This window comes from Neophocaena asiaeorientalis, unplaced genomic scaffold (genome assembly GCF_003031525.2).
Source record: "Neophocaena asiaeorientalis asiaeorientalis breed wild unplaced genomic scaffold, Neophocaena_asiaeorientalis_V1.1 scaffold22, whole genome shotgun sequence".
Taxonomy (NCBI): domain Eukaryota; kingdom Metazoa; phylum Chordata; class Mammalia; order Artiodactyla; family Phocoenidae; genus Neophocaena; species Neophocaena asiaeorientalis.
This window is the reverse complement of record NW_020174422.1, coordinates 825,970-851,513: the sequence shown is the minus strand read 5'-3', so window position 1 is coordinate 851,513 and position 25,544 is coordinate 825,970. Positions and strand designations below refer to the sequence as shown.

The 25,544-nt window shown below is 53.3% G+C and overlaps 1 protein-coding gene across 5 annotated transcripts in view; it reads left to right on the top strand.

The window, feature by feature from the left end:
• MYLK (myosin light chain kinase) overlaps positions 1-25,544 on the top strand; it is a 265,262-nt gene that overhangs the window by 174,984 nt on the left and 64,734 nt on the right. For 4 of the 5 annotated variants that reach the window (XM_024756503.1, XM_024756505.1, XM_024756502.1 and 1 more), the window contains 6 exons: positions 804-941; positions 2,528-2,725; positions 3,437-3,686; positions 10,192-10,263; positions 10,698-12,115; positions 19,019-19,135. In XM_024756503.1, the coding sequence (XP_024612271.1) occupies positions 804-941; positions 2,528-2,725; positions 3,437-3,686; positions 10,192-10,263; positions 10,698-12,115; positions 19,019-19,135 (2,193 nt within the window). Of the gene's footprint in view, positions 1-803; positions 942-2,527; positions 2,726-3,436; positions 3,687-10,191; positions 10,264-10,697; positions 12,116-19,018; positions 19,136-19,518; positions 19,578-25,544 lie in introns of those variants that run through there. The other variant, XM_024756506.1, reaches the window with a different exon arrangement.

Genomic DNA, 25,544 nt, shown 5'->3' with positions numbered 1-25,544 from the left:
CACTGGCAACTCTTTACATAGCATTGACATTGTATTAGGTATTATAAGTAATCTAGAGATGATTTAAAGTGTACAGGAGGATTTTAGGTTTTATGCATTTTATATAAGGGACTGGAGCATCTGCAGATGTTGGTATCTGCAAGGGGTCCTGGTACCAGTACCCTGCAGATACTGAAGGATAGCTGTATTGTTAGATGAAAAAGCAAGATGCCAATCACTGTGTATAGTGTGCTATCATTTTTTTTAAGAGAAGAAAAATTAAAGAGTATACCGATATGCTATTGTGTGTTATACACATGGACCGTCTTTGGCAAGGTGAACAAGGAACTGAAAATCGGTTGCCTCTGGGGAGAGACATTTGGCCAGAGGACAGGGGTAGAAGGGAGACTGTACACATACCCTTTGTACCTTTTGAATTTTATGTTATATGAATGTATCACTTATTCAAAAGAGTAAATACAATTTAAGGGGAAAAAAAGTCTCATAAGATGCCAAGTTTTGGCTCCCCCACTCCCAGCCTCCATCCCCTGGAAGTGCTCCTGGGGAGCCAGAGCCTAGGTTGGACATGGCCCTACAGAGGCCTCATCCTTTCCTGCTGTGAGGCAAGAGCACTGTCGTGCCACACAGGCAAATGGGCACGCCTTGTTCCTAGGCGTCTCCAGGGCCTCCCGAGCTCCTTATCTGGCAGCGGTCAGTTTCTGGCGGGAACTTGAGCCCCAACACATTCATGTGCTGAGTGCTCATTCGTCTGTGTCTGCAGAATGAATGAGTGACTGTTCACCCCACATTCTTTTGCCACGCAGAAAAGAAGAGTGACGAGAAGAGTGAGTACCTCCTGCCCACGGCCTCCAGCAAGCCCGTCGCGCCCCTATTCCTGCAAGGCCTCTCTGATCTCAGAGTCATGGATGGGAGCCAGGTCACCATGACAGTCCAGGTGTCAGGTCTGTCCCTGCATCTCTGTCCCCGGGGTATACGTGAAAACGGGCATGGTTGCAACATGGGCTTTGCTTCCCGACATCCCGCTCAGATCACTGTCTACCAGAAAGGCAGCCTGGGACTGTCAGTCAGTGGGCCCAAAGAAGTGGAGCCTCTTGGTCCCTCTCTTCTGCTATCTCTGGGCTGGATTTTCTGGATTCGAGGTTAAGTGGTCCAGGGAAAAAGATGGCCATGCTAGAGAGGTGAGAGATTAACTGAGAACATAGTATGGCCAATGTAGCTGGAAGATTGTGAACACAGGTCCAAAACCAGATGATGTGAGAACTTTCTAACCCTTGGAAGGTAAGTCTCAGTTGCTCTACTCAAATGTTAGGGTGAGAAGATAGAACAGGGGTCCTTCTCAAATGGATGGGGTGACACGAGTGTGGGATTTTACTGTTTTTGCTAGAAGCCGGCAAGCGAAGCCTGTGGAATATCCTGGGACAGACTTACTGACGCGGGCTCATGCTGGCCTCTGATCAGTCCCGCGACAGCCTGGAGGTCCTTTCTGGCTTTTCAGTTCCTTTTGAGTTGCAGAAGCGATAAAGATGAGTTGGGAGAGAATCCATGGGCTCACCCTTTTAGGGATCCTAGGATGAACTCCCTGCTCCCTGCTGAAGGCAGTCCCGGGACAGTGCAGGCAGAGGCTGGGTCCCCTCCCCTGCACATACTCCTCGAGTTGATAGAAATCAGAGGTACCCTGCACCTGGCCTCCAGACACATGCTGGCTACCCCATCAGAGACAGATGGTGGTCTCCTCTGTCCTTGAAAGGGCTTGATACCACGCAGCCTCCCTCAGCAGCCGTTCCCAGGGACTTGCTCCCCTGGAAGCAGAGTGCAATGGCTCAGCTCTTTCTGCAGCGGAAACCCTCACAGGTGGCCATTGTTTTATGCCCAAACCAATGGCTAGAAGCTACCTGGGGAAGTAGACTAGTAAAAGTGAAAATGCTCTCCACCATGAGCTGGGTTTAGAAAGCCTGGTACCCATCGGGAAAGCCTGGTACCCATCTTCACCGTTGAACATTTGTATGGTAGCAAAATGAAGCGCTAAGGGAGCTTTCCCTTGGTGAAAACTGACAAGGGAGTTTCTGTGAAGTCCCCATGGCGTTGCCTGGGCATGTACACAAGGTGTGAGGTGTGCACAGCGGGAAACAGTGTGGAACCCACTGATCCAGCTACCACTCAGCATTATCAAGCAGTTTGAATTCTAATTTTAAAAACCATTCTTCTAGGTTTCCTCTTTTATCTCTGAAGTCATATTTTTCACTTCTGGATTCTTTCTGGTTTCCCCAAATCTGTTGTTAAGTAATTACAATGAACATGCATTGAGTACTTTCTTTGTGCCAGATGTTATTCCAATCAGCGTTTCTAGTGGGCTGCTAAGGTATTAATTTATTTAATCCTCCCGGTGAACCTTTGAGATAGATAGGGTTAGAATATGTTATGGATGGGAAAACTTATGCAATACAACGTCATAGTATTAAGTAGAGTTGCTGCACAGCCCAGGGAAGCACCTCCCTGACGAGCTCCCCTGCCTCTCCTCCCCGTTCAGGGAACCCACCCCCTGAGGTCATCTGGCTTCACAATGGGAATGAGATCCAGGAGTCAGAGGACTTCCACTTTGAACAGAGAGGCACTCAGCACAGCCTTTGTATCCAGGAAGTGTTCCCGGAGGACACGGGCACTTACACCTGTGAAGCCTGGAACAGCGCAGGAGAGGTCCGCACCCAGGCCATGCTCACAGTGCAAGGTGAGGCTGACCCGCTGACCAGCGGCGGGCAGGGGCAGGGGCAGGGGCAGGGAGGCTTTGCTGCCATGGTCTCTCCAAAGGTGATTTGGAGGCGAGAAAAGCATGTGAGTCTACTTTGTCCCCACCACGGACCCCACGCTCCCTTGGTCCCATCCCAGCCCCGGTGGCAGCTCCCCATCCTACATCTGAGGCTGTGGCTGAGTGGGGCCACCCTTCCCTACCTTCTGAAGCTCCTGCCCTCTCTGGGGTACTGGTGTCAAGCTGTGGAGAGTGCTGGGAGAGATATCTCCTAACACACTAACACTTTGGCAGTGACAGATGAGTTACGGGCCTATGATGGTGCTAGCCTTTAGAGAACCCATATTTAAGAGGAGAGACAAATTAAGCACGCATGAAGCAAGTGACAGCCCTTAATCATACACATGTCACGCAGATCATTGGCACATATGCCGGTGCCCCTGTACCTTCTGGACAACCTCCCCATGCTTTGGATATACAAATTCATTTGTTAATATTATCCTGTGAGAAGTAACTAAGACAGATTTGCCATGAGAAGGATGTGCTCTACCTGTATGTTCAATGAAAGTGATTTCTGGACAAGCTGTTCTGTGGGTAACACTCTGTCTTCCGACCTTCACTGCCGTGGAGAGTTGAGTGAGTGCTCTCTGCTGAAAGGCCTCCCTCTCTAACTCGATCCTTTGCTAACTTCAGAGCCTCAGGATGGCACCCAGCCCTGGTTCATCAGCAAGCCCCGCTCCGTGACAGCCTGCCTGGGCCAGAGCGTCCTCATCTCCTGTGCCATAGCTGGGGACCCCTTCCCCACTGTGCACTGGCTCCGGGACGGCAAAGCCCTCTCCAGAGACACTGGCCACTTCGAGGTGCTACAGAATGAGGACGTGTTCACCCTGGTTCTAAAGAACGTGCAGCCCTGGCATGCCGGCCAGTATGAGATCCTGCTCAAGTGAGTCTGCATGACCTGCCAACCTCCTTTAACCCCTACCCCCCAAATTCCTACCTCCCGGCAAAGTCCCTGCCTGGGACTGGGAAGCCAGAGGAATCACAGAGTAACGTGGGGTTGGTTCAAGGTAAAGAAGGTGCAGGCTTGGTACTGCTGCTTTTGTTTCTTCCACTTCAGTACAACAGAGGTTCACTGAGAGCCTTCTCCTCTGAGCTCAGTTCCCCAGAGTCCTCTGTCTTATTACATCCTGGCTTTTGTTCCCCCATTATTTGGTATATGAAGACTATGAAGGAGGGAAGATGGATTCAAATTGGAAAAGCAGCAGGATAGAAGGAATGTGTTCATTATCTATTGCAGAGTAACAAATTACCCCCATACATAGCAGCCTCAGACAACAAACAATTACACTCTCATAGTCTGTATGGGTCAGGAATTTGAAGCTGCTTAGCTGGATGAGTTTGGGCTCAGGGTTTTACGCGAGGTTTCAGTGAAGATGTCGGCAGGGGCTGCTGTCTCTGAAGGCTCGACTGAGGCTGCAGGGTCCACATCTATGATGGCTCACTCACAGGGCTGTTGGCAGGAGGCCTCAGCTCCTGGCTGTGTGGACCTCTCCCTAGGGCTGCTTGAGTGCCTTCATGACATGGCAGCTGGCTTTCCCAGAGTTGGTGGTCCAAGAGAGAGAACTAGTTGGAACTTGCAGTGTCTCGTATGACCTATCCTTGGAAGTCACACACCATTACTCCTGCTACACTCTGCAAGAAGTGAGTCGCTAAGTACAACCCATACTCCAGCGGAGGGGAATTAAGTTCCACCTCTTGGAGAAAGGAGTGTCAAAGAATTTGTAGACATTTAAAACCACTGCAGGGACGTTAACTCTCCCCATTCCCTCTTCCTCCCTTTCAAGGTCTTTCTAGGGAACATGGGAAGGTAAGCTCCATGAAGTCACACTGCCGTGTTCCCAGTGCCTAGAACAGTATCTGCCCGTAGTCAGCATTTGGTAACTATTTGTTATATGAATGTGATCCAGAAATGTTCTTCTACCTTTAAAATGTTCTAACTCTTAAAATTCCATGCCAACCCTGGGTTGACAGAGACAGAACGCCAGCCCCTAGGGTTGGTATGAGCATTGAAGAAGAGCACTTGTCTGCACCTGGACTCTGCAAACAGGTTGTGCCACGTCCTGAAGGTGGCTGGACTGCTCTAGCTCGGGTGCCTGGCCACTTTGCAAGGGGCTTGCTCTCCTGGATCAATCATTTCCCTGTACTGAGTCCATCATGTTCAAGTCTCTGAGCTCCGTAGCAATATGGCAAAGCTACTGCCGTGATGGAGCATTGTTCCTACAGTAATGACAAAACCCAGCGTGTGCTCCATCGGCTTGGGTCCTTTCTGGGCATGTGCTTTATATTTGCATCATTAGCTTTTGCTGTATAACAGATCATCCCAAGACTTAGTGACTTTTAAGAAAATACCCATTTATTATTCATTGGGCATCTTTGGATCTGCTAGGAAATTCTACTTAGCTAGGCAAGGCTCAGCAAACCTCAACTGAGCTAATAACATGTCTGTGGTCAGCTGATGAGATGTTCATGGGCTGACTGGTCATCCTACCACCATCAGCAGTATGCTCAGAACACATCAACGGCCTTTGCCTTGTGTCTGAACCATTTATTATCAGGAAGACCAATCTGCCTCCAAAATGGAGAGAAGATAGTTCCTTCTTCCTCTAGGCCAGTACAAACAGTGGAAACTGATGGTATGTTAGAATAGAGCTTGTCTGTATGAAAGGAGTGGTGCTTGGAGATAATACTCATGTAATCAAGCTAGACATCCTAGAAGAGATGAGGTTTTTGTGGGATTCTGAGGCAAATGAGTAAAGTCTCGTTGGATAGGCTGAGCACGAGAGGGTAGGAAAGAACAAAGCAAGGCTGTGGGAAGTCTGCCAGGCCAGAGTGGAGGGTTGCACTGGGAGGTCAGCAGGCAGACTGTCTGGGCCCAGCTGGGGACAGTCATAAAACTTAGACTGTCCTAGTTGCAAGGGACTTCAGAAGTTATCTAGCCACCTCCTTGTTTAATAATGGGGGAAGCTGAGGCCTCAGGGTCACGGCCACCCAAAGGTGAGTAGCAGAGCCTAGACTGGAACCCTAGCTCTGTCTTTAAATCAGATGCTCCTCCATTCTTTGTTTCAGTGCACTGGGAACTTGGGAAGCCTGGGACATTGCACTAGGGTCCCCACACGTGCAGCCCTTGCCCCTTTTCCTTCCGCAGAGTCCAGCCTCTTCATTCCTTTGGGAGGCTGCTGCCCTGGCCTTGGCTTTGTCCCCAGTGAGAAGGAGCCAGTCCGTGGAAAGTTGCCCTGGGGAGTGTGTGCCAGGCCTGCCAGGGGGCCCGCTGCCCTGTGGCTTTTCTCAGACCCAGACCTAGAGAGAAACCAGACCTAGACCCAGGACAGAATGCCTTTCAAGGAGGGAGACTAGGAGGCTGGGAGGAAGCCAGGCTGAGGGTGGGGGTGGGACAGGTACTCTCTGTCCTGCTGACGTTTGGGGTACATACGGGTGGTTGGTTTCTACCTCCCCTTCCCTCCCCTAGCCCTTGTCTTCTGAACTAAAAGGGGAAATGTCAAAAAGTCAGCTCCAAATTCCAGCTGAAATATTTCAAAAATTGATACTTGCCAGGAAATTAGTTCTTTAAACTAATTTTGCATATAAAATCCATTCCAGGGGTGGGTGATTCAGAGTGGGACAGCGTCCAAGGCTTTGTAGCCAAAGACTGGGGCTTCTTATTCAGGGTTTAGGAGGCAGGGAACACAAAGGATTCTGTTAGTTGCAAAAGGTACAGCTTACAGGGCGACAGCCGCATGTCCTCTGTGGCAGCACCTGGGCTGTGCATGGGGGGTCGCGCCTCAGTCTCAGGCCTGACTTTGTAACTGAATACAGTATGTGCAGGCACCAAAGAGGGCCAGAGGGACTTCCCTGGTGGCGCAGTGGTTAAGAGTCTGCCTGCTAACGCAGGGGACAAGGGTTCAAGCCATGGTCCGGGAAGATCCCACATGCCACGGAGCAGCTAGGCCCGTGCGCCACAACTGCTGGGCCTGCGTGCTGCAACTACTGAGGCCTGTGTGCCTGGAGCCCGTGCTCCGCAACAAGAGAAGCCACCACAATGAGAAGCCCACGCACTGCAAAAAGGGGTGGCCCCAGCTCACCACAACTAGAGAAAAGCCCGCGCAGCAATGAAGACCCAATGCAGCCAAAAATAAACAAATAAATAAATTAAGAAGAAAAAAAAAAAGAGGGCCGAAGAGGCTGATCAGCTGGTTAGATTATCTGGGGCGTGGCTTCCAGGCAACAGGCCTCTCTGACCTTTGCAGGCTCCAGAAGAACCCAGGATTAGCCTTCAAAGTCTAGCAGAGACTTAAGTTTGTGGCTGCAGGCATAGTGACCCCCATGCCAAGGAATGATATACATAGTGGGCCAGCCATGGTATCCCAAGTTCTCTACCTCCCATCTGCCCCCTCAGACTGCCTGGGTACCTCAGGGTGAGGCCTGGGGAAGGCCACCTGTACCTGCCTCCTTCAAGGCAGGTAATAGGAAACAACAGAAGTGCTTACCTGCTTCCCCCATGGGGAGATAGAGCTTACTCCAGCTTGGGGGTCAGGGCACCCCACCATTTAGAGCCTCTGAGGGGCTTGGCGAGGGCACAGCAGGGCCATCTGGTCAGTGTCTGCTCCTGAGTTTTGCACCTGGGCTGTGTGCTACTTGTGAGAGGAGGAAACTCAGCTGAGGGGGTGTCAAAAAGGGCTCCCCAGAAAACATGGCCCTTGGGCATCTTGTTGTCCTGCCCCACGCCAACCCCAGGCCCCGTACCCTGTGCTTGAAAGAAAAGTGGGAACAGAGTGGGCTCTACTGGCCAGCAGCCTGGCAGAAGGGGGGTGCCAGGGGGCTGGGCCTCACCCCCAAGGGACCTCCCATGGTTGACCCAAGCCCTGTTAGCCTTCTGTGCTGAGTTCTCAGGATGCTCTGGGGGCCTCCCAGCTTTCCCAGGGCCTGGCACTGAGGAGGCACCTAACTGCTGTTTGTGGAGCACCCTGGGCCCTCAAACTCCCCAAACCTTGAATCTGCACCCCCAAGAGCTTGAGCATTGAGGAAGGTGACCAGGAGGGGACCCCAGAAGATGAGAGGAGGGTTAGGGAGCACGAAAGATCAACCTCTCCTTCTGTCATGTGGGTCCCAGTGTCTAGGAGTGAACAGTGACCCCCTGGGACCCTCAAGAATCATCTGTCACACAGTGGGCTGCTGGGGCCTGACCCGGAGCTGGTCCTCCATTGGGAGGGAGGCCAGGCAAAGCAAGGTAGATACCCACGTGCATCGGCAGAGCTACGGGACACATGCTCAGCTCTCTGTCCACGTGGGGGTGACATAACACACGTTCCCAAACATGGGCCTGCAGGCACAGGTGCCCATCAGGTGGAGCCCACATACCTGCAGTTGATATACACATACACACAGAGACACACACAAACACACACATGTCCCAGAGTAGATTTGTACTGATCAGCAACCGGTAGGGTGGGATGGGAAAGTTACAGGTCTTGGATTCAAGTAGACCCAGGTCCCAACCCCTTCCCCTGCTAGCCAGCTCTGTGAGTTTAGGCAAAATTACTTAACCTTGATGAACTTCATTTTTCTTACCTATAAAAACAATGCTGGGCTTCCCTGATGGTGCAGTGGGTAAGAATCCTCCTGCCAATGCAGGGGACACGGGTTTGAGCCCCGGTCCAGAAAGATCCCACGTGCCGCGGAGCAGCTAAGCCCGTGCGCCACAACTCCTGAGCCTGTGCTCTAGAGCCCACAAGCCACAACTACTGAGCCCACGTGCCACAGCTACTGAAGCCCGCGCACCTAGAGCCCGTGCTCCACAAGAGAAGCCACTGCAGTGAGAAGCCTGCACGCCGCAACAAAGAGTAGCCCCTGTGCACTACAGCTAGAGAAAGCCCACACACAGCAACGAAGACCCAACACAGCCAAAAATAAATAAATAAAAACAAAACAAAACACAATGCTGACCCCAACCTTTCAGAGCTGCCATGAGTAAGTGAGATGGATTGTGTCTACGGTAGGGTCTGGGGCATGTGTCAGCCCCTGAAGTGCAAATAAGATGGCCAAGTGCAGGGAATGAGTGCGAGACCCCAAGAGCCCAACACTGCATCCCGGAAACTCCTGGGCCTCCCTTTCTTCCCTTTGCAATGAATGAGCAGAGCAGTGCTCTGAGCCTCACTGGGCTGTGTGGGAACAAGAAAGATAGTGGCTGCAAGTCATGAAGGCTGGAAGGTGGCTATTATCAGGCAGAGTCACCTTTGGCTCTCAGATCTGCCCCTCCACTTCCCCTTGTCTGAGCAGAACCTTCTTGGCTGGTCAGAGCCCAGAAATGCCAGCAGGTGGCAGCCTTGTGGGGTCAGAGGGCTGATCTGCTGTAAGCCCAGCACAGCAAGCCTGGTTGCAGCCCCTTTCCTGAGCAGAGGGGCCTCAGCTGGTCATGAACAGCTTTAACAATGGGCTGAAGAATCCAGAGCCCTCTCCATCCAATGGAAGAAGAAAATGGGTCACCCTTGTAGGGAGATACCTGTTAGGTTTTTAATACGAAAAGTTCTGATCTGAGGGCATTCGCCGATGGGTAGGGATTGGAGGGTATTTTCATCTCATGAGCAGGTGAAGGGGACCTTAGCTGCTCCGTGGCATGTGGGATCTTCCCGGACTGGGGCTCAAACCCGTGTCCCCTGCATTGGCAGGGGGATTCTTAACCACTGCACCATCAGGGAAGCCCAGCATTGTTTTTATAGGTAAGAAAAATGAAGTTCATCAAGGTTAAGTAATTTTGCCTAAACTCACAGAGCTGGCTAGCAGGGGAAGGGGTTGGGACCTGGGTCTACTTGAATCCAAGACCTGTAACTTTCCCATCCCACCCTACTGATTGCTGATCAGTACAAATCTACGGGTTGGGGCACCTTGTGAGGAGAAGGAATAACCACCTCTGTATTAAGGGAGCATGGAGTCAGACTCAGGGTCACTGGGCAGGCTGACCGGGGCCACACAGTCTAGACCAAGGGGCTCCATCACTGCCCTTAGCTGTGTTAGTCTTCACTCTTCCTTGACTGAGTGATGGATTGATCGTATAATTTTTGTAATATACTTACAGAAAAGTAGTCCTACTTCTGGATGCCTACCGTAGCTATTGCCCAGAAGATTGTTTGTTTTTTTTTTTTTTTTTCCTTTTTAAACAAGAGCTGGAAAAATAAAGCGTGACCAAAGTGGGGGAGGGCCCTGCCCTAAATCTAGGTCTGGTGTGGGTGTGTTAGGGTCACAGCTTAGCCCAGGGTCCTGTCTTCCCTGGGGTCAGCCAGCCAGCCCGCCCATGGCCAAGTTCCTGCCTGCCCCGCCCTCCTCACAGCCCTAGGCTGGGCAGGCCCTTGGCCCAGAAAGCCTCTTGATCTGTACTGATCCCTTGAATTCTTCAGGAACCGGGTTGGTGAATGCAGTTGCCAGGTATCACTGATGCTACAGAGCAGCCCTGCCAGAGCTGTCCTGCGGTGAGTACCACCCAGGGGCTGCCCAGCCAGGCCCAGTGCCACCACCCGCCCACCTTCCTCCTGGTCCCAGCAGGCCCAGCCCAGCAGCCCCAGATTGTTTGTATCCTCCAGTAGAGGCTGCCCGAGCCAAGAGGGAGAGATTGGAAGGGGAATGAGGGAGGGAGAGCAGGGGAGGAGAGGGGGGTGAACTTTTTTATTTATTTATTTTTTTTTGGCATACACCCTTATAAGGCTACTGAAGTCATTACCGATGTAACAAACCAACTAAGAAAGCAAGCGCCTCTCACCAAAGTTCCCTTCTATAAACACGGCCTGGCCAGCCCCCCTCCCCTCCGCCCTCCTTCCCTCCCTGGGGATTTGCTCTCCCCGACGTCTCTTTCTTACCCAGCCCCTTTTCCTCCTGCTACTTTCCTTTTTCCCTTCACTGGTCGCAGGGGAAGGGAGCCTGCCAGCGGTGAGGGCCTCTGCAGCCGAGGAGCTGGCGCTGATGGTGGTGGCGGTGGCGGCTACGGGAGCCTGAGGCCCGGCTGGCCAGCAGGAGGGCAGGGCGGGCCCGACGAGGGAGACGGCGAGGGCGTGCGTGGGGTGCTCACGCGGCGTGTGGAGACGCGGCAGCACACCGAGGAGGCCATCCGCCAGCAGGAGGTGGGGCAGCTGGACTTCCGCGACCTCCTGGGCAAGAAGGTGAGTACCAAGACCTTGTCTGAAGAGGACCTGAAGGAGATCCCAGCCGAGCAGATGGATTTCCGCGCCAACCTGCAGCGGCAGGTGAAGCCAAAGACTGTGTCGGAGGAAGAGCGGAAGGTGCATAGCCCCCAGCAGGTGGACTTCCGCTCTGTCCTGGCCAAGAAGGGGACCCCCAAGACCCCTGTGCCTGAGAAGGTGCCACCTCCAAAACCTGCCACCCCAGATTTTCGCTCGGTGTTGGGCAGTAAGAAAAAATTACCTGCAGAGAATGGCAGTAACAACTCTGAAGCCTTGAATGCCAAGGCAGCAGAAGGTCCCAAGCCTGTAGGCAATGCCCAGCCTTCAGGGTTTCTGAAAACCGTGGGCCATGCCAAGCCGGCCGAGACCCCCAAACCCATGGGCCATGCAAAGCCGGCCGAGACCCCCAAACCCATGGGCAATGCCAAGCCGGCCGAGACCCCCAAACCCTTGGGTAATGCCAAGCTGACTGAGACCCCCAAACCCTTGGGTAATGTCAAGTCAGCTGAGACCCCCAAACCCATGGGCAATGCCAAGCCGGCCGAAACCCCCAAACCCTTGGGCAATGCCAAGTCAGCTGAGACCCCCAAACCCATGGGCAATGCCAAGCCGGCCGAGACCCCCAAACCCTTGGGTAATGCCAAGCTGACTGAGACCCCCAAACCCTTGGGTAATGTCAAGTCAGCTGAGACCCCCAGACCCATGGGCAATGCCAAGCCGGCCGAGACCCCCAAACCCTTGGGTAATGCCAAGCTGACTGAGACCCCCAAACCCTTGGGTAATGTCAAGTCCGCTGAGACCCCCAAACCCATGGGCAATGCCAAGCCGGCCGAAACCCCCAAACCCTTGGGCAATGCCAAGTTGTCCGAGGCCCCCAAACCAGCTGGGAATGAAGAACTTAAGAAGGAGGTTAAGAATGATGTGAACTGCAAGAGGGGCCATGCAGGGGCCACAGATAATGAAAAAAGACCCGAGAGCCAAGGGACAGCCCCAGCCTTCAAGGAGAAGCTACGAGATCTCCGTGTGGTGGAGGGTGAGAAACTGCTGCTCCAGTGCCAGGTGTCCTCTGATCCCCCGGCCACCATCACCTGGACCCTGAATGGAAAGACGCTCAAGACTACCAAGTTCATTGTCCTCTCCCAAGAAGGTAACACGGTTGGGGCCAGGAGGAAGGGTAGCTCTGTCCCAGCCACCGTCAGCTCCTGGAGCCCTGGCTTGTTGATGGTGTTGGTAGCCCAGAGCCTGGGTGGGAAAGGCCACTCTCTGTGCCCCTCACTCACGGGATTGGTGCCCGCCACACTCCATGGCTGGGGGACAGGGGTGGGTGCCTGGTCCCCCAGGCACATTCCCAGATCTCGGCATCTGCCTGGCAGAGCCCCCTCATGGCACCCCTAGGCGTGGCTCCTCAGAGCAGGCCTGGGCTAATGCCCAGCTTTGGCCCAGAGAAGGCTCCGATCATAGGCTTGGAAATGGGGGCACTGGGGTTAGGGCTGACCAGGGGCTTGGGGCTGAGAACTGCCTTTGAAGCAGTATTTTAGGTTCAGGTCAGGGTGTGCAGTGACGGGATGTGATTTGGGGTCAACAACTTAAGTCTTGATAACGTTGTGTGTTTGAAGGGACCTGAGGGGCAAAGCCAAAACCCCAAGCAGCCCCTACGGCACATACTCACAGGCAGACAGAGCCACTCGCTTCCTAATTTGGATGAGACTTTTGTTTGCTGGTATTTCACATTCTTGGGTTGTGGAGAGAAGGGGGGGGGGCCCTAAATCCTGCCATCTGGGGCCTTTCAGGGTTTGGAGTTCTCAGATGGGCCAGTTTAACCTAGAGAAGAGATGGGGACGAGACGGGTATTTTCTCTGACCCCTCATTTGGTTTGAAATGTTTCCGTAAATCCCAGTCCTGGATGGGAGCTCCGAGGACAGCAGGCTTCCCACGCCCCACTCTGGTGGCCGGCCCTAGGATAGAGTCTGGCCTGATTCGAGGCTGATGCTGGTAGCTCTGGACAGGGCAGGGCACAAGCTCCCGGGGTCGTGGCATTTTAACCTTGAGGGGTAGAGGGCAGTCAGGGCAGAGGCCCTAGCAGACAGGTCCTGTCAAATCCAGATCAGCTGAGACAGAAGCACTCCCCCGCTGTGCTGCCTTCCTTCCCGTCCTCTGACGGCACCCCTCTCCACCCCTCCCTCACCCCTCATCTGGCTTTCTTTCTTCCTCTTAAAAACCCTAATGAAGCATTTGAAAATAGCATCCCTCTCCCCTCACGATGGAGTTTCTGTCTTCACTCTGCAGCTCAGACAGCAAATCTGGAACAGCTGAGCGTTTTGAATCTAACTGCTGAAGGAGTAAAGGGGAAATTAGCCAGGAGAGAAAAAAAGGGTGTCTTTTCTGCTAATGTGTTGACACGATAGCATTTCCACATGAAAATCCTCAGCTTGGTAGGGGCCTCCAGAAGTCATCTCATCCATCCCCCTGCCTCTGCTAGTTCGGCCTTTCCACACACAGGAAGGTATGGGGGATCACCGCGGTGGGATGAGATGTCCAGGGGAGTGGATGCCAAGCCTTCCCTGCCACCTCTGTGGGCCCCTCCCTGTTGGAAAGTTTCGGGTAAAACTGACCCGAAACCTCGACCAGGAGAATCTCCCAGGTTACCCTGTGGTGACCTCTCAGGGCGGGACGGAAGGTGGGCAGCTGCCGTCGTGGGGACATGTGTGGTCCCATAGTCCTACACGCTGTGAGGTCCGTGGCTGTACCACCCTCGGGGAAGCTGATGTTTGGACGGCTGAGGGCAATGCCCATGGCTGTGCAGCTGTTGTGGGACCTGCGTGGAACCTGCAGAGCCACCAAGAGCTGCTTATAAACAATCAGCTGGACAAAGCAGTGTAAGCACGCCTCAGCTCTGGTCTCAGAAACGCACCTGAGCCCTTAGAATGGGCTCTTCATACCCAGGGTGCCTTGATGTAGCACAGCTGCTGGGCGCCGAGACCCTTTTACACTGGCTACTCCAGTGTCACCTCCCACAGAAAGCACCTCAGACAGACCCTTTAGGTCTAAAGCTGGGGAAGGAGACATGATTAAATGAAGGCCAGCACAGTGAGAGGATAGAGAGAGACTGGGGCAGGGGGGCAGGGGGGGAATTATGGAGATAGCCCCCAAACCGACTGTTAAAAAGGTTCTAAATATTTGTAATTCTCCTTTGAAAAATAAGAATAGCCTGCACTAATTGAACACCACGTGCCAGACACTGACCCAGGCATCTTACTATGCTTTTCACTCATTTAATCCTCACAACCGCTATACTGCCCATCTAACAGAGAAGTTAAGCGCTTTGCCCAAGGCTGCACAGCTGGTTAGTAACAGAGCTGGGATTGGAAGGCAGGCATTTGAGTTCCAACGCCTAGACCGCTGTGCTGTATCACCTCTTAGTTAATTCTTGTTAGCGTGTCAGCATCCTGGTCCTTCGCTGGTCAGCTCCCTGAGAGCGTCGTCTATCAAGGGAAAAGGCTAATGGCTGTTTATTCCGCAACACGGCCAACAGTCGTCAGGAGGCTGGAAGACTGGCGGTGCCCTCTGGGCTTGTGAGTTTCTGGTATTTTCACTGCAGTAGAGGAAGCTGACCTTGAAACAGGCCTGGTAGGGAGAAGGCCTGGTCTCAAAGCAGCAGCCACACTGTGTCCACTGTCCCTTCTCTAGTGCTTCCCTGTCCAAGTCTACAAGAGCCCGGGTCAAACACAGACCCAGGAGAAAAGCTGCGGTAAAGCCTGGTCAGTGACCCCTTCAGGAGGCTCCTCTGCAGGGAGTGGGACCCCTGAGAGGTATGAGTAAATCTGCTCCTGATAGATCTGGAAAGAGAGGACACACACGCACAGTGATAAACCTCTTCCAGCCAAGTGCCGATGATGGCTGCTGGGAGTGAGAGGAGAGGGAGCTGAGTGCTGGGCTGCAGGGAGAGGCTGGTGGTGAAAGAGCAGGGCCTTGATCTGAAGTGTGAAGGCAGGCAGGGCCCGCAGCAGGAGAGGGAGGGTGTGGGCTTCCCCGGGCAGGAGCACAGGCGGCAGCCAAGGCAGGCCCGCTCCCAGCATCATCTGGGCTCGAGAGGGAGGCACGGCCTCATTGCATCCTCCATCATGCTAAGAAGGAACCCAATTCTAAAGGCAGCAGGGAGCCATGTAAGAGTTGGGAATGGAGAGCAATAGACACAAAGCTGGGGGTTACGGCTTTTGATTGATTCTGTGCCCAAAGACAAGGAAGGAGCTTACCGAAGAGGGTGGGGAGAAAGGTGGTGAGGCCTGGACCAACAAGGTAGCCATGGGCACAGACAGGAGATAAGCAGTGCAAGAAGCAAAGGCATGACTGGGTCACAGTGACGGCACCAGTGGCAACAAGGAAGGAAGCTGGTGTTTTGAGGGGTTTGTAGGGAGAAGGGGGTTGCTAAGTGGGTTTCCCTATCCTTCACACCCTCCTGAGCATCCTCTCCACCCCCGCCTCCCTGGCTCGGAACCATACTTGCTCCACTGCACTGAACCCCCTTCTGTTACCTCATCTAAGATCAAGGTTCACTTCCCCCAGGACTCCTTCCCAGACTGTTGTCCCTGGGGCCTTTGGCCATGACAGACTCTTGTGCCCTTCCCCCATCAATGTGTGTGTCTGTGACCTACTGCTGGTGGGCACTGTGGATAGGTTTCAGGGGTGCTTCTCTGAACCCTGTACTTGGATAGGGCTCATAGCCCACAGGCCCCCCAAAACATGATTATGTCCACTCTGTCTAGCACCAAGGAGAGCAGGAGAGGTGTGATGGCAGGCAGTTGAGTTGACTGTTCCTTCTTGGAGGGACCTGTGGAGGAGTCCTTGCTCTGCTTGCATCCCCCAGAGCAGCAGGGCGGAGGGTGCTCACTTACAGCAGCTGGGCCTGCCCTCCAGGCCTGCAGGGTGGCCTCACCAGGCCCTTTCTGGACCCGCAGCAGTGCTGCTCAGGCCTTGGCCCAGGACTGGGAGGCCCATGGCTGGCCAGTGGGCTCTGCGCTGCTCCTGAGAAGTGCTTTCATCTTTATGCCTCGTTTCCTGTCCCCGGGCCAGGCTTCTGTCCCTGGCAAACATTTCTCCCCATCTATGAATGAGGGTTCATTTTTGTTGCTGCTGTCAACCGATGATTCATTTTTAATTGCCTTCAGTGTGGGATCTTGCAAAGGCTTTTTCAAAACCTGTATAAGTCCATCCTACAGAACACAAGGATTTATACAGCACCTACTATGTGTGAGGCAGTTTTCTAGCCCTTTTCACTGTATGCATAATCCACTTGAAGAATTCTGTGTCAGGCATTTTTTTTTTCCTTTTAGAAACTATACTATCTTTTTCAGTGGTAGGTTGTTTGATTAAGTGTTCGTGACTTTCTGTTGCATAGATCCTACCAGATCACCTGCTCCAGAAATATGCCTTGGACATTCTCAGGATGGCAAATTTTTGTTTTTAAACTGACTGCATTCCAGGCTCAGGAAAAACATTCATAATAGTCACTGCCCTCCATGATCTAGCGTGGGAGAGAGGCGTGTGTTTCAGTAACAGCCTTGGGAGGCCAGCTCTGATAAAGGTGAACTCGGCACAGAAGAGGTCCACCGACGGCCAGGGGTGCTTAGAGATGGCAAGGAAGGCACCATCCCTGAGGAGGTGACCTGGAGCTGAGCTGTACTGTCCTGGCATGCCGGGGAGACCAGGTCAGGAGACACTGCTGACTGAGGGCAGCCTCGGAGCAGAGCCTCTAGGGCTTGGGACCACTCCCTCTACCTCGTACACCCCGCACCTCCTCTCTCCACACACTCAGAGAAAGCACAAGACGGTGGGGGTGGTCTTCAGACTCTGTGGCCTTGAGGGGCTCTCCCAGGGACCAGTCTAGCTGAGCCCTTCATTGGATCCCTGGTTCCCATCCCCCTCCCCTTCCTCTAAAATTCCCCACCAGGCTGAGGCTTCTCAAAAAAAACTCTGGGAAACAGTTTTTCTTCTGGAGGTCAGGAATAAGCTGTCCCACAGGAAATACCAGATGCTTCAATCTGGGCCAGCCCAGCCTCCAGGCCTGCCGGGGGCCCTCCCCCAGCCCGCGCACATGGCCAGGGGTCCAGGCTCTGAGCGGCTTGGAAAAACTGCCTTTCTGATGATCCCCCCGCCCCGTGAAGGGCGAGGGCCGTGGTCTACATGCTCCACCTCTCCTGGAGGTCTCACTACTCTTTTGTCCCGTTTGGGTTTAAGACTGAAGGCAGCTGGGGGACTGAAGCTGAGAGACAGTCAAGGATTCGACCAGGATGTCTGTTGGCAGGAGGATATCTGCTCCCCGAGCCTTAGCCTCAGACTGAGGGAAAATGGCAAGATGGGGTCCGTTTCTTCTAAGCCGCACGTTTGGGGGCCGGAGGTCATCTGCGCACGCCCCTGCCCTCCCAGATGAATGGAAGTGTCTCTCTCTAGAAGACAGTAACCCTCGTTCCCTGATTCCTGTGCCCCATATAGTTCTCGCTCTCACCACAGAGTTCCTAAAAATCCAACCTAAATCCTTTCTCTTGCAGCGTCTGCAAATTCTGTCTCCTAGCCACAATGAGAAGAGATCCTGAGGCATTGCCAACCCTGGTGGGAGAGCATAGTGAGGTCCTTCTGAGAGGTGGGGTCTCAGTGAGAGTGTAGGAGGGAGGGGCGCAGATCAGCCATCCTGCCCCAAGGGGTCGGCAGGACTGAGGTTTCCCTGTTGAAGACCTTACCCAGGTCTCCTCCAGCCTTAGTGAGGTTCTCTGGGCAGAACTGACATCACCCTTCCTCTCTCTGAATATCCTGGTATTTGTTGGTCAAGTCTGTGCATCTCATGGGGTCAAGTCTGTGCATCTCATGGGGTTGCGGGGACTTTTGAGATCAAAGGCCATGCTGATTCGCATACGCACCTGGGATGCACACAGCCTTGCCCGCTCAGAGCCAGTGACTTGTGCCGGGCAGTGTGGCGGAAAGGGAGGTGGCCGGAGCCAGTGGCTCCAGGCGGCAGGATGCACGTGGCTCTGGCTGTATCCTTCTCCTCGTATGATGACGGCTGCCCTGACGACAGGGCAGCTTTGGGCAGGACGCCGTGCTGCTGGCTTGTGTGTTTGTCTGATGGCAGGGACGAGGGTACTGCTGCCCTCCTGCCTGGCCCAGCGAGCCCAGTCCTCAGCCTGGTGTATCCCCACACCCTAAGGGAAACTCCCCAAACGTGTCCCCCAGGGAAGTAGCCAGCCCTGGGATGAGAGAGCTAGGATGGGTGAGGACCAGACTTCTGTTCATGCCCAGCCTGACCCCTCCTTCAATCAGGTCAGAAGAGGTGTGCTGGGGCAAGGGTAGCCCTGTGGAAAAGAAGGCCATCCCTCTCTGAGGGGACCAAAGGACCCTGCACTGAGAGAGGCAGCCCCACAGAGGCCCTCTCCCAGCCCAGCGCCCCTCATCGGCCATGATTCTCAGCTCAGATACCATTCCTGAAAAGCCAGCTCCAGGGTCCCAGGCTGGTCACTGTCTCCTCCCAACAGATCAGCCCACAGGCCAGTGTCCCTGCTGGACAGGGGCTCCTGCCCTCCCCCGCTCACCTCTTTGTTCAAAATGCCCTTTTCTAGGATGCATTCCCAGAAGCATTGCTGTAAGCAGGGCAGAGTGTCCTCACCTGCCAGTGTCCCTACCACAGTCTGTAGACCTGAGCCTGACTACTGCTTGTCTCTCTCGGTGACATCCAGTGTGAGGGCCTGGGTCCATCTGCCCCTTCTATTGTGCTGATGCTCTCCAAAGGCAGAGGCTCTTTCTCTCTCTTCTTACCTTTCTATCATATCCCCATGAGAGAACTTGCCTGGGTCGGGGGCGGTTGGGTATACTTAGGGATCAGTTATTGTGAATCTGGGTTATCAGCAAAAAGTGCCTTGGCTCTGGTGGGGCGAGCAGGTTGGTTCCCACAGGGCCTCTGATTTCTGGGCGTGTGAATAACTCTTGCTCTGATGCTCCAAGTGCCCGGCAGGTGTTGGGTTCAGACCCGGTCCACTCAACAAATGTTCCTCTTCCCACCCAGGCTCACTGTGCTCCGTCTCCATTGAGAAGGCACTGCCCGAGGACAGAGGCTTATACAAGTGCGTAGCCAAGAACAGCGCCGGCCAGGCTGAGTGTTCCTGCCAAGTCACCGTGGACGGTAGGTCGTGCCCACCCACCCCTGCCACACGTAGAATCCCGCTTCTCAGCGCCCCCTTCCCACCGTACCTGAACAGGGCTGCAGCCGAGGCTGCCATCCCAACCTGAGGCATTCACTTTGTGGGTGACAAACCATCTTTTGCAAAACAATGAGACAGGAAGGAAAGTGCGAGCTCTACTTGGTGGTCCCCTGTGACCTCACAGCCCTGCCCCCGGCTGGGAAGAGGGCTGCTCACCTTGCTGGTCCCCCTTCCCCAGTCCTGATCCCCACATGGCCAGGCAGGAAAGGGTGAGACAGGGCAGGAGGAGAAAAGACACACCCACAGGAAAATGACTACATAGTATTTTACAAGCCGCAGAGAACAAGTGTCAGTGCCAGCAGGACAGACCCGTGAGGAAGAGGGAGCAGAGTGAGGTCCAAGTGGGGACACTTCCTCCAGGAGGTGAGTAGGGGCTGAGGCTTCGGGTAACGGGGACAGGCCTGCCTCTGCAGTTAGAGAAAAGTACTCATAATACAGCAGAGGGAGAGGAAGAGACGCATGAGGACGGAGAGGCTTACCAGGTCTGAGTGGAGTTTCTTGTGAGGAAGGGGCGAATCCAAGCTGTAAGGAATGGGGATTTGTCCTAAAGAAATGCAGGTAGTGTGTTTGTGACTTTCCTTTTCTCCTCTGTGTAGGGTTAGAATAAGAGGCTTGGAAGTAGATGGTTTAGGCCACCACCCTCACTTGGGACGGGACACCCGGGCTGTTCAGAGAGGGAAAGCTTCCCTCATGAGGTTCCCTGCTCTATTGAGGGCCAAGCCAGGGCCAGAGTCCCATCTTGGGACTTGCAATCCAGTGCCCTTTCTTGGTATTTCGTTACTTGCCTGGAACTGTCTAAAAAGGTAGTTTGGGGGAAACAATTTCTTGCCCTTGAAACGCCTGGTTAGTAACTATCAGTGACACGTTAAAAGCTAGTGTCCAAATAAGGCATCTTGAAGACCAGTTTTGTTGTTCCTCTGACTTTGAATATAATCACTTGGCTTCTAAACCCCTAATCTGTTTCACCCCCGTTCCACAAGATGTGGAATCCTTGTCTCCATTCTGGATTTTGTAATATTTCCTGATCATAAAAGCCGAGATCCGTGACACCTAATGAGTGGGAGAAAAGAAAAGAGAGTCTTAAAAACCAAAGTCTTCTTTAAAAAAACATATAATGGTAACACAAATTAAATTGTCAGTAGCCAACAGTAAACCTGAAACTGTAGAATATTGTGGGTGTCTCCCTGGAGTTCTGTGAATGTGTTTGTCACACGGGCTCTGGAGTCTAAGGGAGCAGATTCCATGGGTCAAAGTGTATGGTCAGTTCAGAAGGGGGCTTGAAACACATGTTTTGAGGCTAGGGGCCGCTGCTTCTGATTACTCCTGTCACCCACCCAGGTCAGAGTTCTGCTTCTTTCTAGACAGGTACTGCAATTGAAAAAACAGTGTTTCTGGGAACTTGACCCCAGAAACCTATTTCTAGCAGCGCCACACTTGGGACCCATGCTGGTTCCAGAAGGAAGCCCTGCCTGTTAATGAGGTTATCTGCTTTGGGAATCCCTAGCCTCTTTGGGTCCTATTTACATGGCTAGCTGAAGGCAGGACTGCAGTTCATTCTCCTTATCTGCAAAGTGTCAGCACCTTTTCCAGAAAGAGCAAATGGCTCATTTTTAAAAATTTCCTTTTTCCCCAGAGAATACATTTGGGGATTCTTTTTTTTTTTTTTTTAAGGTTTGGGAATTCATTCTGCAACTTAAAGGGCTTTCTTTGCCCCTAAGTTAGTCTCCTTCTAATCTTAGCCATCATAATGTCCCCGATCCTCTCAGCTCTCCCCGCACCCTTAGGCGAGAGTACCTGGCTTAGAGGTCCCAGTGGGCCCATGCACCCTTTGATATTATAGGCAAACTTTTATGTGTTTGTGGGTTAGAGCATTTTTCTGAAGAAAGGGTCCACAGGTTTCAAACAAATTCTTAAAAGAAGTCATGAATTAAAAGACAGTGAAGAACCACTTGCCCTAAGAAGTAACCTTGCCTGAACTTTGAAGCCTAGCTGTTGGGCAGGGTCTTCCATTGCTCTCCACCTGCAGCTGCCCTGCTAAACCTCTGGATAAGACCAGTCTTGCTTCCCTCCTAAGGGGCTGCAAGGTCCTTCTCATCTCGGGGTGAGGACCACAGCTAATGCTGATGTCAGGCTGGCCCTGCCCCCGACAGTCACTCACTATCACTCACGTAGCCTGTGCTGGACACCATTTAGACTATATATCTGTGGCTAATAGAATGATATATTTCAAGACCTCATGAAGATGACTTTGGCTCACTGGCTGTTCCGTATTAGCCACACTACTACTTCCCTCTTATAGGAAAGACAGAGGGAGGTAGCCTTCATAATGCAGCACACCTGGCTCTTTTAATCCTGCCATTTGGGTTGTTTCCATAAGAAAAATCTCTCACTGTTGTGGCCTCTCCCGTTGTGGAGCACAGGCTCCAGACGTGCAGGCTCAGCGGCCATGGCTCACGGGCCGAGCCGCTCTGCAGCATGTGGGATCTTCCCGGACCAGGGCACGAACCCATTGTCCCCTGCATCGGCAGGTGGACTCTCAACCACTGCGCCACCAGGGAAGCCCTGTGCACTTGATTATGGTCATACCGCCATTCCTTCCAGGTTAGCAGCAGACATGTCAACTTGTACCACAGAAGGCAGCTGAAGCCTGGGGTGGGTAAGGACTTGTCAGAAAACTCACCCAGGAGGAGAAAAAGCTGACCTTCAAGACCTGCCATGGCCTGCCATGGCCAGAAACTCTTGTGCATTTTTAGTTTATGCAGCGGTTGGGCAGGGTATCTTTCTCAGTGGGAAAACCCAGGCTCAGCGAGGGTCAGCAGCCTTCCCCAGTCACTCAGACAGTAAGCAGGAGATGCTGTTTCCCTGGGTGTCTCTGATCCAAAAGCCCAGGCCCTTCGAGCCACCCTGCACAGGGAGTCACATGACTCCCTGGCATGAGTTACCCTGGCAGGACTCCAACCCAGGTGTGTCTGGTTCCAAAGTCTGCACCTTTCCACCACCTGCATGGCCTCCCTGTCTAGTGAGTAACATGGCAGTGTCCACTTTCCGAGAGATCCACGTCTTCCTTACTAACAGCCCTTCTTGCTGGGAAGTCCTTCTGCACCTCTGGCCAGAGTGGCCCACTCCCTCTCATTCAGACCCAGGTGAGAGGTAAGGAAGCAAAGCCCTTTGTAGGCCCAAATCCCAAGACCGGGCAGATCAGGCCGCCCTTCCCAACCACCTTGCCAAGGGCATCGGGCCTCAGCTACCAGTGAGATCAGGGGCCTTGTAACCATGGAGGCTGGTGTGTGCATTTGGTAGGGGGTGGCGTCCCCATGGGCCTTCTCTCAACCCGTATGTCAGTGCCCGCTCTGCTCCTGGGGCTGGGGTTAAAAACAGTGAATGAAACAAGTTCCTGTTCTCAGAGCCTTTACATTCGAGTGAGGGAGAGACAAAAATAAGGATGAACAGATATGTCATACGATCTCAGGCAACAACACATGCTGTGAAGAAAGCAAAGCAGGGTGATGGGGGAGCGTGCTGTTGTCGGAGAGGGTGAGGCCTCTCTGAGGAAGAGGCATTTGAACAGAGGCCTGAAGGCATCTGGGAAGGCGTCCCAGCAGTAGCACGGCACAGGTTAAGGAACAGGAGCAAAACCCTGAGCTGAGACTGTACGGGAGACGCTCCCAGAAGGAGAGGTAAGGAGGCCAGGGTGGCCGAGCCCCGGGCCAGGGGCAGAGTGGTGGGAAATGAGACTGAGGAGGACCAGATCTGCAAGGCCATGTAGGCTGTGACCAGGACGCTGGATTCTATTATAAGTGCGGTGGGACAGCCCTGGCTGTTGTAAAGGATCACTCAGGCTGTGACCAGACCCAGGAGGGGTAAGAGGGAGAGCAGAGTCGAGGTTACCACAATAGCCCAGGCATGAGATGATGGCAGCTTAGACTCTGCGGAAGAGGTGGGAAATGACCAGATTTATAATGTTTTGACAGTACCGCTGATAAGATTTGCTGATGAATTGGAAATAGAGAGAAAGGGAAGTCAAAGATGACCCTTAGTTTTCATGAGGGAGCACAGGTCAATGGTGGTCCCACCTACTAAGATCAGGATGGGTAGGGGTGGGGGACAGTCAAGACTTCCGTGTATGTGAAGTTTCAGGTGTCCATTAGACATCCAAGTGGGCCTGTCACGTAGGTTGACCTTTAGATGAATCTGGAGTTGAGGAGGGAGGTCGGGGTTAGAGGCAGGACTTGAGGAGCCATCTTCATGAGGCCACTGAATGCCCTGGGAGTAGATGAGGTCCCCAGGGGTGGATGTGGATGGAGGAGGGAAGGAGAGAGTCCAACACTGACAAGTAAGGCAGGACAGAGGTCTGCGAAGGAGACGGAGAAGGACTGGCCATGGTGAGACAGGAAGAAATCAAGCAGAGAGGGGTGTCCCAGAGGCCAAAGGGTGATCATTTCAATAAGAAAGGAATGATGGAGATCATTGTGTCAAAAGGCTCTGCCAAGTAAAATAAGTTAAGCCTGAGCATTAGCCATTGGATTTGGCAACTCGGGGTGATTTGCAACTGTAAGAAGGGAGATTAAAGCCTAATTTGAGGTGTATGTAGCTAATAACTAGCTGGGTAGGGATTTAAACCCACACCTTGGCTCCTAGCCACTGTGGTCCACTGCCTCCATGGCCAGGGAGCCCTTGTGACTGTGGCTGAGCCGACCCCCACTTCTTTTGTTGGCCTCAGTCTCCTCCCACTCCCATTTGTTCTTCATATTGTCTCAGGCAGCTAAAATGTATTAGGTTGAACTAAATAAAATTGCTATTTTAGTAGGTCAAAAACACTTGAATATTGGTGAATGGTGTGGTTCAACCCGAAACAGGGGTGTAAAGCACTTAGCATGGTGCCAGGCACGGCATCTCATTCGCTCCTCTGCTGGGGTGTTGTTATTCCCTGTTTCCTGGTGAAGGAGGTCAGGAACTTGCCCAAGGACTCACAGTCACCAGCCTGCAGAGCCAGGAAGGCACTCATCCTGACCACAGCTCTCTCCCTCCTGATTTTGCCAGCATGCTGCTCGCTCCTGGGCAGAGCGAGCGAGAGCGAGAGCGAGAGCGAGAGCGAGAGAGAGAGAGAGAGACAGAGAGAGAGAGAGAGAGAGAGAGAGAGAGAGAGAGAGAGCGAGAGCGAGAGCGAGAGCGAGAGAGAGAGCGAGAGCGAGAGCGAGAGCGAGAGAGAGAGAGAGAGAGAGAGAGAGAGAGAGAGAGAGAGAGAGAGAGAGAGAGAGAGAGAGAGAGAGAGAGAGAGAGCGAGAGCGAGAGCGAGAGCGAGAGCGAGAGCGAGAGCGAGAGCGAGAGCGAGAGGCCAGCCCCTCTGCCCTGCCCCCTCCTGGGGCTCCTGGAAGCTCAGACCACCCACCAGAAGCCTCCCAAGACCTCACTCCCCCTACCTAGGGTTGCAGCTCTGGGAATGACCTCTCTCGGGGGAGACAGAAGAAGAAATGCTGCGTTGGAAGGCTGAGCCCAGAGCTAGCCCAGGAGTGGAAGGGGTGAGGCATTGTCCATATAAGGACACGTTTTCCTCTCTATGTTGAGGCCACCCCCCGTCCTCACACCACCACCTTCCTCCCCACTGCTTCTTTGGGGGCACCAGCAGACCAGCAAAGGACTCCAGCCCTGGGGCCCAGATCTAGAAATGGAGTTCAGTTTCATCACAAACCGATTAAAATAGACAGAAAATACATGCTGCTCTTAAACTTTTATTACTATTATTTTTATCCCCTGGGCAGCCATGTGAGCACAAAGCTGGTTCTGATTAAGCACGTGGTCCTCTCAGCGCACTCCTTGCTGTGGTTCTCACGGACAGACTGATGGCTAGTGGCTCATGGTGCAGGCACAGCCCACAGGGGGCGGGGGTGCTGCAGAGGGAAGAGGGGGCTTGTTGCACCCCTGTGGGGCTCCAAGTCTGGGGGTGTGCCTGGTCAGCCAGGGAAACATGAGCCCCTTTCCTCACGGCCAGACGGAAAGATAAGGAACATTTACAAACAAGGCTCAAAGCACATGACGGGGTGGTGTACGCACAAGTCAGTGTAAAGCAGGCACCCAAGAGCTGAGGACAGATGAGGAGGCAGGAAACATACAGCAGGGGCCCATCCAGGAGGGCTTTGTGAAGGTGGAGGATTCTAAAGCGGATTTGGGAAAGGAGGCGAGGAAATGTGGCGAACAGGAGAAATGAATGAACCGTCGCACGATTCTCTCCCTAGAGCCTTGTAGTGCATGAGGCAGAGAAAATAAGTGTAGTTTCCCTTGTACAAATGTGGAAACAGAGACCCGGGGCAGCTGAAATGATTTGCCCACGAT